The sequence below is a fragment of the Triticum urartu genome, chromosome 7, assembly GCF_003073215.2.
Source record: "Triticum urartu cultivar G1812 chromosome 7, Tu2.1, whole genome shotgun sequence".
NCBI lineage: Eukaryota > Viridiplantae > Streptophyta > Magnoliopsida > Poales > Poaceae > Triticum > Triticum urartu.
In genome coordinates, this window is record NC_053028.1 from 420319303 (window position 1) to 420330144 (window position 10842).

Genomic DNA, 10842 nt, shown 5'->3' on the forward strand with positions numbered 1-10842 from the left:
ACGATGCAATATCAGACGCTATTTGGATGCTGCTTCCTCACACCAATGGTGTGATTAACATCATCGTGCATAAATTGGCTAGATGTCGTCGTGTGTATAGCAGGTCTCTTTCATCAAGGACATTGCATAGAGTTGTTTTATAATAGTTATGTTTTTCTGAAGTGATGAAATTGTTTGATTCTCGGCTTGCCATGAGCAGTGTCCCGTGCAAGAATATCAAGTGTGCCTAGGTTGGCATCGAGAATCCAGTCGCTGGGCTTCAACCTTTGAGGGGCCCCTAGCTAAAGACCTCGTTGTTTAGCCTACACAATTTGACTGTATGGTCTTCGTCATTTTCCTTAAGCATCATCATCAACCATTGCATGCTTGGAATAGTTATTGTTAGGATCATCATCAGGATGTCAATGAAAGGGAACATATGAGAAAGTATAGTATCTGATGCTATGGACTATTGTCCTATTGACCTATATTTAGTGATAAAGCCATTATGTTTGTCTCTTTGTGCAATATTGTCTATCATCATTTTTTTTGCCGTAGCACACATTACTTACAAGTTATACCAGGCCAATTGTATGTAAACTAAGATTGCTTATTAATACATCATGGGGCACGTTTGACATTCAGCATGCGGACTAAAGCTTTATACCAAAGCTAATTGAATGTAACTTGCATCTATTGTATGTATTCACTACTTTGTGGAGAAACCACTTACATAACAAACCAATGCAGCTTATGAGTAACATCACATTATTTGGCATTTAACGCCAACAATGAATTGCATACAAGCTGATCTCCTATGCGGCAGACTTCTGAGTTGCCAAGTTTGACACCCGTGGTCGAGCCCGACTCTGACATCCCATGACCGACAGTCCTCCATGTCCGAGGCATGGCCGAGTTTGACTCTGACACCCATGTTTGAGTTTGACTCCCACAAGTCGAGCCTGCCTTCCATATCCTGACTTCGTCTTCCAAAGGCTGGGCTCAACTTCCACAGGCCGAGTCTGATTTCCATCGCCTGAGCCTGACTTTACGGAGGCTAAGTACGACTTCCATAGCCCCGTCTGGCTTCCCTAGCCTGAGCCCACTTTTCATAGGCCGAGTCCGACTTACACACGCCGAGTACATCTTCCAAACGATGAGTCCGACTTCCACCTCCCAAGCTCGACTTCCATATGCCAAGTCCGACTTATCCAGGTCGGGTCGGACTTCCACGGCCCAAGTTCAATTTTCATCGCTAGCTCGACTTTCACATCCCGGTTGCGATCTAGAAATGCTGGTCCCCTCTTGCATGCAAGCTATTCATGTGGCTGGCAGTGCAACATCGCCGCTGGACATCTGAGAGAAGGACGATGCACGAGCTGCAGGACCAAATCTCGCCATGTTACTTATGTGAGCAAGAAGTAGACACTTTGGATCACATTCTGATCCAATGCTCCTTCACGAGACAGGCGTGGTTCCGATGTTTTTTGCGGTTGAGGATTGACCTAACCTTGATCCCATCCAATGAGGCCACCGTGGAGGGGTGGTGGTGCTCTACCTGCAAGAGCGCGTCCCGAAAGTGCACCGCAAGGGGTTCGACACCATAGTCATGCTTATCTGCTGGTGTCTTTGGAAACAGCGCAATGCTAGAGTATTCGCGAACGGCATCATACGCAACGACCGGGACAAGGTAGACTGGATCTTTCAAGAACTGAGCCTTTAGAAGAAGGCGGGAGCAACAAGAGTGCCAAACTTTAGCGAGTAGCTGCGTGAGTGAGTAGGAGTGGAGGTGGTGTTGTGCGCCGAGCTGTGGTCTGCAACTAACATGTAATGTATTGTACATATATTTCTGCCTTCTATAAAGCTAAGGTACGCCTTTGGCGTACTCTCGAAAAAAACATGTCGAGTCCAACTTTCACATCCCAGATCCTACTTCCACATACTAGATTTAAAGGAGGCCAAAATTGACCATTTCAATTAGAGGTGCTATCAGGTAATGATTTTCCTTTCAATTATGGCTCCTTTCTATCTACGTATAATTGTATGAAAATGTTAGATTTAACTCAGCCTTGTCTATAAACAAAAATGTGTCAATTTCTTGCCTTACTTCTTGGCTGTGCTTGAACTCTGTGTCATTTGACGCAACGGGTCATCTAGTTTATCAGAGGGTCCTCAGGCCACGCTATGAAGCAGCAGCCTGATTAAGAGTTAAAATGGTGACACGTTGATAACAGCGAGCAGGCGGATTGGAACGTTGATACGTGCTGGATGGTTGTAGATGTCAAATTGTGAGGGGCTCTTGCAGCTACTGGGTTTTATTATTTTTTAATTCCTCAGCAAAACATTCTTCCGAATGCTCGTTCAAAAAAGTCAATCTATTTTCCAGAGAATCTTGTAACTTTAAAAGTTATAAAGTGATCTAAAGAATAATCAGAGGTAAAGTGGCTCTTTGCTCGGCCCGGCCCGGCCCTGAATAGCCCTCCCTCGGTCAGTTGTACCGGCCAGACCTCCTTCCTCTCCAAGAGTCAATCTCGACGGGGTACCATCGATTTCCTAAATCCGGCGCCGCCGAAAGTGCCTCTCCGCCCTACCTCGCCGCGTCGTCTCCTCTCCACCCTACCTGACCGGTGTTCAGGCCGCCGCCGTCATGCTCCTCCGGACGCGCCGCTGCCTTCCTGCCGCTCTTTCCCGCGCAGCCGTCCATCCACGCGTCTCCCCTGCGCTGCCCTCCCCTGGAGCTCCGCGACAACATGGCCCCGTGGCCGTGGCGAACCAGGGGAGCGCACTCGAGCCCCGATCTGGACCGATCGATTGGGTTCGGAGCTCCACGATGGCCCGAGCGAATCCGGCAACGCTGTTCCCAGCATCCACTGGGGGACATTACAGGGTTAGTCAAAAGTTTAATCCATTTTCTCGCGTAATTGTGTACTCATCTGGTATTTCCACTGCAGATTGGTATGCAGGCCCGATGGTTCTCGTCGGCAGGTAGAGTGTTCTAACTTTAACATGGTCTCAGGGGAATGCATGTGTTTTTTTTTCTTCAGAGAAACATATGCAGTTATGCACGTGCGCTTTCGGTGGAGATGTTTTTTTCTAATATTATATGCACTAGAATTAATTTGTGCATCCATTTTTATTGCATATAAACAAGCCATGCAAATGTTTAATACTCCCTCCGTCACAGTTTACAAGTCCTACACCTATACCTAGGTTGCCAATTTTATCACCCTAATATAAACTATATAACACAAAAATTATACCTTTTGAAAATAGAACATCTGAAGTTTATATTGGTATATTTTTTGTAATATATGACTTGTATTAGGTTAGTCAAATTGACGACCTAGGGGTACGCGTACGCCCTGTAAACTGAGAGAGAGGAAGTAGCTTATGGATCCTGTGCAATTCATCTCTGCCTGAATTTGCGTCAACTGAACTCTGAAATGCAAATGCCTGATTGTGAACTTGAACCTCATGGAAATGCCAGTTTTTTTTTTTTCTGATTTAGACTATTAGTGCTTCCTGATCGTTGTTCAATATAATTGGTAAACAACGACATAAGTTCATGCGCAGCCAAGGGAAGGTAGTAGCCTGAGGACTCTTAATTCTACGTATTATCTCGATGACAATTACTATTGAATCCCGAGCACATCCTTTTGTCACACTATGTACTTGTGCCATCACATCCTCTCTCTTTTATTACATTTGCAACTTAATTTTCAAGTGAAGATGTACTTGAACATTTATAGCGAATAATGTCCATTATATCATTATTTTGCTCTTATAACTTTGGCAGGGCTTCCGCCACACATGGTGATTGGGATGCCAGCGCTGTCCCCTACAATGGTAAGAGCTTAAAAATGGTCATACTAATACCTGATGATTGCGTTTTCCCCATTTATACATATTTGACTCTAACATAATTTTCATTAGAATCAAGGTAACATCACAAAATGGAGAAAACAGGAAGGCGATAAGGTGAGGCTTTTGTTATAGGAATCTTCCATCATATGCCTTGAATACCCTAGTATAGGGTTCTTTACATTTCTCTCTCTTAGCAACTCCAGGTATAGTACCTTCTAAAGTTATATGTTGTTTGCAGATAGAGGTTGGTGATGTGATCTGTGAGATAGAAACTGACAAAGCCACGCTTGAATTTGAAACTCTTGAAGAGGGGTAATGTCCTCTTATTCCACTTCCCATTGCATTTGAAGAGAGATTGTTGACTCTTCTCATGTCATTCTTTTCGAATTACACAAATAATAGTGTATATCAAGTGTTTCCTTAAAGGAATGATTTTCAGCAAAGTTTACATAGTTCACCGTAATATGGTTTTTACACTTTGAACAAGTTACATAGGTTTCATTAGAATTCCCATGCAGTGATAGAACTTGTCAGAATGCTCTTGGGACAGTTTGCCATCCAATTTATTTATTTCTGACTAGCAACCATCAAAATTTATGGCTCCCACATTCTTTCTAGCTGCAAGTAATCTGAATATTTTGCCAGGTCTTGTTACATTTCTTCCCATTCTTTTTTAGAAAAATATGGTTTGCTGGCTGACTTAACCAAACTACATTGACAACCCTTTCTCTCCCTATTGCTTTTGCTAGTTGATATTAAATCCCTAGTTGACACAGGTGTAATTAAGTTCTGTATGAAATGTGCATAGAAAGGTTCAGTAATCCCCGTGAAACTGATTAATCTTTAACCAATTTCATCACTATCGGGATGGACATTATGTGGCAACTATGTGTACGCTATCCGTTGACCTTAGTTGTTATATTGTACTCCCTCCATAAAGAAATATAAGAGCGGTTTAGATCACTTATATTTCTTTACAGAGAGAGTCCAATTTTTGTTTTTAAAAAAATCCTCTGTTATTGTACCATATTGCTCTGTTGTACTGAACTGTTATACAGTGTTGTGTTTTTGCTCTAAACTTCTTTCTCTAGGTACAACTTGTGTTTGCCCGCCTTTTATGTTTATTCTTCTGTCCCATGCATATCTGTGTAATCTGTGCACATCTTCATTTTGGTTCACCACTTCAATTCTGCAGGTATCTGGCCAAGATTTTAGTACCTGAAGGTTCAAAGGATGTTCAGGTTGGACAACCCATTTATGTCACGGTATAGCTCCATGCTTAGTTGATATTTCGTATTATTTCATTGGCCACTGAATTTTGAAGTCAGCAGTACTTACTTTTGCCATGCCCATTTGAAGGTCGAAGAATCCGATGATATTGAAAAGATACCTGCTGATACCTCCTTTGGAGGTGACCATAAGGAGGATGAGTCAAGTGGAAGTGCAGCACAAACTGTCGAAGTTGATGCAGCTGAACAAAGCCCAGTAATGAGCCGCATCAGCCCTGCAGCTAAGATGCTGATCAAAGAACATGGTCTTAATGCCTCTTTGCTGAAGGCATCAGGTCCCCGTGGCACCCTTCTGAAAGGTGATGTTTTGGCTGCGTTGAAGTCAGGCACTGCTTTAAGTTCAGCCAAAGAAAAGACAGCTCCAGCTGCACCTTCGCCCCAACCAGCTCGTGATTCCCAAGTTCACTCTCAGACAACTTCACCAAAGAGCGACACATTTGAAGATATAACGAATACTCAGATACGCAAGGTACTGTGTTTGGCTACCTATTTTATTTTATTGCATCAGCAAACACTTCTATGGAAGACTTAATTCAGATTTGTATTCGCTACACATCACATCCTGTAAAAGAAGGATCACCATTCTATCTGAAAATTAACTTTATTTCAAAATAAAATTTAAATTGTAATGCCAAAATTTGACAGGCCTTTTGATTTTTGTATCTTGTTGGGAGCAACCACATATTGGTTAACAACGAAGTTGGCTTCTCAACTCCCACATCTAGGCCCTGTTTGTTGATAGTCTTTGCTTCCTCTCAAGAAGCCTGCAAGCTGATGCAAAGTGTTTCAGCTTCTCATTAAATAAAAAACATCCCTATGAAGGTATTGAAGCAACAGAATCTGCAACTCTTTTTTTTGGGGGCATGAGCTTCTAGTGCTGTTACTCTGAAGAGTGAAAATGAAGGTACCTTTTAGTTGGAATTGGTGCCTGCAACTTCCCTGAGGCATTTTTCCTGACAACTAAAATAGCTTTCATCTGAGGGCAGTGACACAAAACAATGGGGTGCAGGAGAAGGAAGTTTTTATGCTGGGATGGAAATTAGAGGTGTAAATAAGTGCCAATACAAATGATCCTTCTCTTTAATTGCTACGTATCTTGTTATTGATAACATTACTCCCTCCAGTCCATATTAATTGTCGCTGGTTTAGTAAAACTAGTTGTACCAAACCAGCGGCAATTAAATGAATAGGAGGGAATACATCTTTTTTCAAAATAAAAAACCAATATGCCTTTCTTGCAGATTAAATTGGTCAATTTTTTTCTCACAATGTCAAAATACATTTATGTAGGTGATTGCAAAAAGGTTGCTTGAATCCAAACAGACTACTCCACATTTGTACCTATCCAAAGGTTTGTATTCATTCTATGTACCTTTTGTAATCTTAATAGCTTTGTTGACATGATTGTATGTGTGATATCGTTGCCAGATGTTATACTGGATCCCTTACTCGCATTCAGGAATGAACTCAAAGGTGTGTATTTTCATCTTTTTCGATGTTCCATTAATTTGGTAACCAGAGTAACCCCTTTTCCCTTGTGCATTCTAATATTGCAGAGCAACACGGTGTTAAAGTTTCAGTAAATGATATTGTCATAAAAGCTGTGGCACTTGCCTTAAGGAACGTCCCTGAAGCAAATGGTAATGCTGCAACATTTCTTTTTTAAGATGTGCTGCAACATTTTTCGCCAATATATAAAATTAAGTTATTCTTTATTTTATGAAAGACAACCGGATTTTGTTGTAAATCAGATATATCAGGTGCAAACCTTCTTGGTGTAGACATTTCGTTACTCAAAAAACAGTGTCAGTGTGGTGTCCCTAGGGACAGTGGTAGAATCCTATGATAAAACTCCTTGAACACAAACACGATTCATTTCCATATTGATCAGAAGGTACATGAAAAAAAAATATCATTTTAACTTAGGTCAGTTTCAACAATGATATTGCATCGTAGTTTGTGTTTCTTGAAGTTCGTGCTTCGACTGATTATTTAAATGTTCAGTCACATATTCTGGGTATGTCTAGTACTCCCTCTGTAAACTAATATAAGAGCGTTTAGATCACTACTTTAGTATTCTATAAACGCTCTTATATTAGTTTACGGAGGGGGTACTTTGTTAGCCTCTATTATGTAAATCTCATGTTTTATCATTAATTGCCAGCTTACTGGGACAATTCGAAGGAAGAAGCCCAGAAGTGTGATTCAGTGGATATATCTATTGCTGTTGCTACAGAGAAGGTATGGCAGCATTGTAAACATAAGTTTTTGTTATCATATGTTGGACACTTGGACTTCTTTAATGACAGTCTTTGCTGTTCTAGGGCCTGATGACTCCTATAATAAGAAACGCGGATCAAAAGACTATATCAGCAATATCTTCAGAGGTATGACAAGCTTCTAAGTTTAAGCAGATTCTTCAGCAGCATGTTTTTGTGTCCAAAGTTGTTTGCATGCAGTTCTTATTGTGAACCAGAATCAAGCTTGCATGTGGAAGCACGGAAAATACAAAATTCTTACATAATTGTAGACTATTTTCAGTGTTCCAGTAGATATGGAAGATTTATGGTTTCCCCCTTATTAACTATTGTAGGTCAAACAGCTAGCCGAAAAGGCACGTGCTGGGAAGCTTGCTCCTAATGAGTTCCAGGGGGGTACTTTCAGGCAAGTGACCTGTTCATGTTTGACACTGCAAGTTAATGCTGTCAAACTGTATGATATTCCACATTTGACATCTTTACCTCTGCATGGTTATGCAGTATCTCAAATCTAGGAATGTATCCGGTGGACCACTTCTGTGCTATCATTAATCCTCCACAGGTTCCTCCTTGTCCCTTGTCCTGTCATAAGGAGGTCCTTTGAGTTTGTACCGATAATCGTGTTTCATATCTTTCTGCCAGGCTGGCATTCTCGCTGTTGGTCGGGGTAACAAGGTTGTGGTGCCTGTGATGGACAATGACGGTATATTTTCTTGAATATGTGACGCCCTGCTCAAAATAGTTGCATTCATATTTAAACTCATGTTGCTTTGTCCAGGAACAGAGAAGGCTGCTGTAGTAACAAAGATGATGCTGACACTGTCTGCTGATCATCGTATATTTGATGGGCAAGTAGGAGGTATTGATCGTCTTAGCCCTGTAATTTCACCTGTCTGCTCTCGTGTCATTTACATTCTTCCTTGTATGTCACATTGTGGAACAGGCAAGTTTTTCACGGAGCTGGCATTGAACTTCAGCGACATCAGGAGGCTGCTTTTGTAAATGAAAGGTGCTGTGTTATCGTGTTTCCAAGAATTCTTTGGAGAAGGTGGCCCAAGAAAAGACACTAGGTGCAAATTTAGTTTCAGTTGCTTGATCACCAGCGCATAAGAAGTAACCAGTTTTGTAAATTAATAAGAGAGTTGGCAACTCCACGGCGTTTTTTCCTCCTTAATTTGGGAGCTGATCCCCGAGAAGTTACGGCCATTTCATGTTTGATGTGGTTACACAAACATCAACTATTGAGGCTGAGGTTTGTTGCCACGTTTCCTGAGGATTTCTGTCAACATAAGACGTTTTTGCCCATGACTTAGATACATGGCTTGATGACAGTAATAAGTAATGATTCCTTCTACAATATTGATATGCATACTTCTGAGCATCTCAGATTGTTTGTCAGTTTCCCCAGTTGTGTTTATGTCATACTCCCTCTGTGTGATAAAATTGGATGTATCTAGCACTAAAATATGTCTAGATACATCTATTTCTTTGACGAGTATTTTGGGACCGGAGGGAGTATCTTGCATATATCCTAAGATGCAATATACTGTGGAGATAGATGTTGGGTTGATGGCTACATCTGCATGGATTTCATGTTGATCTCCAAGGGCAGGCCGAATGACCATGACAAGAAAAGGCAAAGGGATGATTTTACCCATTATAGCAGAATTGATCGGGTCTGCGGCGGCAACTTCTACATATTGCCGCACATCTCTCTGATTTGTTGGGAACATATTTCGAAAGTACATCACATGACAAAAAGGATTATAAACAGAAAGAACGAAAAAAAGGAGAGGAAGGAGATAACAGCGATAGGACTGAGAACATATTTCGAAAGTACATCACATGACAAAAAGGATTATAAACAGAAAGAACGAAAAAAAGGAGAGGAAGGAGATAACAGCGATAGGACTGAGAACATATTTCGAAAGTACATCACATGACAAAAAGGATTAGGGTCTGCGGCGGCAACTTCTACATATTGCCGCACATCTCTCTGATTTGTTGGGAACATATTTCGAAAGTACATCACATGACAAAAAGGATTATAAACAGAAAGAACGAAAAAAAGGAGAGGAAGGAGATAACAGCGATAGGACTGAGAACATATTTCGAAAGTACATCACATGACAAAAAGGATTATAAACAGAAAGAACGAAAAAAAGGAGAGGAAGGAGATAACAGCGATAGGACTGAGAACAAATAATTAAAAAAATATTTCCGACCTGCCGGATTCGAACCAGCGACCTAAGGATTGATCTGCAACACTACAGTCCTCCGCTCTACCAACTGAGCTAAGGTCGGTCTGTGTCTCTGAATTAATGAAATTGTATAATTCACCTGTAGTCGGGGCACAACAAGCCAATGCATAGAGCCTTAGAAAACTTCTTATAAGTCATCCTACGCATGTTGTCGTTAAGATGCAATATATTTTCTCCTAAAAAACGATGCACTATATTTTGGCAAGCTGGGGGTAAAGCACATAGCGGGTAGCCATAGTAATAATCAAGTTGTTATTGGTGTCCGTGTCACTCCAAGGGGTGCGGGCATCAGTGCATCACCATCCCCGACCTCCCCTCCCCTCATCACTCCCCTTGCCACCACCGGAAGAAACCGCCAGAAACCACCCGCTCACGGACGATGGAGACAGGGCTTCTCTCCTCGCGAGATGTTGGCGCCATGTCCTTGGACACACATCTTGGCTTCAGGGGTGGCTAGCCGAGGTGACTTAAGGAGGCGATGTTCGAGGTGGCAGTTATGGTGGCCCCACCAGCTCCGCTCTTGGGTGGCGTCGGCTGCCGCACTAGATAGAGGGGCGATGGTGCGAGGCAATATTGCAGCTGCTGCCTTCCTAGTCGTTCGAGGTTGGATGTCGACCGTGAAGGAAATATGCCCTAGAGGCAATAATAAAGTTATTATTTATTTCCTTATATCATGATAAATGTTTATTATTCATGCTAGAATTGTATTAACCGGAAACTTAGTACATGTGTGAATACATAGACAAACAGAGTATCACTAATATGCCTCTACTTGACTAGCTCGTTGAATCAAAGATGGTTAAGTTTCCTAGCCATAGACATGAGTTGTCATTTGATTAACGGGATCACATCATTAGAGAATGATGTGATTGACTTGACCCATTTCGTTAGCTTAGCATTTGATCGTTTAGTATATTACTATTGCTTTCTTCATGACTTATACATGTTCCTCTGACTATGAGATTATGCAACTCCCGAATACCGGAGGAACACTTTGTGTGCTATCAAATGTCACAACGTAACTGGGTGATTATAAAGGTGCTCTACAGGTGTCTCCGATGGTACTTGTTGAGTTGGCATAGATCGAGATTAGGATTTGTCACTCCGATTGTCGGAGAGGTATCTCTGGGCCCTCTCGGTAATGTACATCACTATAAGCCTTGCAAGCAATGTAGTTAATGAGTTAGTTAC

The 10842-nt window shown here is 41.6% G+C and overlaps 1 protein-coding gene and 1 non-coding gene across 3 annotated transcripts; one reads left to right on the top strand and one right to left on the bottom strand.

Annotated features, from left to right (window-relative positions):
* Positions 1-2449: 2449 nt before the first annotated feature.
* Positions 2450-8792, top strand: LOC125518934 (dihydrolipoyllysine-residue acetyltransferase component 1 of pyruvate dehydrogenase complex, mitochondrial). Of its 2 annotated transcripts, none has more exons than XM_048683821.1 (17): positions 2450-2866; positions 2931-2964; positions 3776-3825; positions 3913-3957; positions 4082-4155; positions 5039-5108; positions 5203-5601; positions 6423-6483; positions 6561-6605; positions 6689-6772; positions 7297-7373; positions 7457-7519; positions 7726-7796; positions 7892-7952; positions 8033-8093; positions 8175-8249; positions 8334-8792. In XM_048683821.1, the coding sequence occupies exons 1-17, from the start codon at positions 2627-2629 to the stop codon at positions 8390-8392; spliced, it is 1569 nt and encodes a 522-aa protein (XP_048539778.1). In that variant the 5' UTR covers positions 2450-2626; the 3' UTR covers positions 8393-8792. The 2 variants fall into 2 exon arrangements, with proteins under 2 accessions (XP_048539778.1, XP_048539777.1); XM_048683820.1 differs by having other exon boundaries at positions 2453-2866; positions 8169-8249.
* Positions 8793-9609: 817 nt separating this feature from the next.
* On the bottom strand, positions 9610-9694 carry TRNAY-GUA. Its single transcript is given in 2 exon segments — positions 9610-9645; positions 9658-9694. It is a non-coding gene; the product is annotated as a tRNA-Tyr (tRNA).
* Between the last annotated feature and the right edge of the window lie 1148 nt (positions 9695-10842).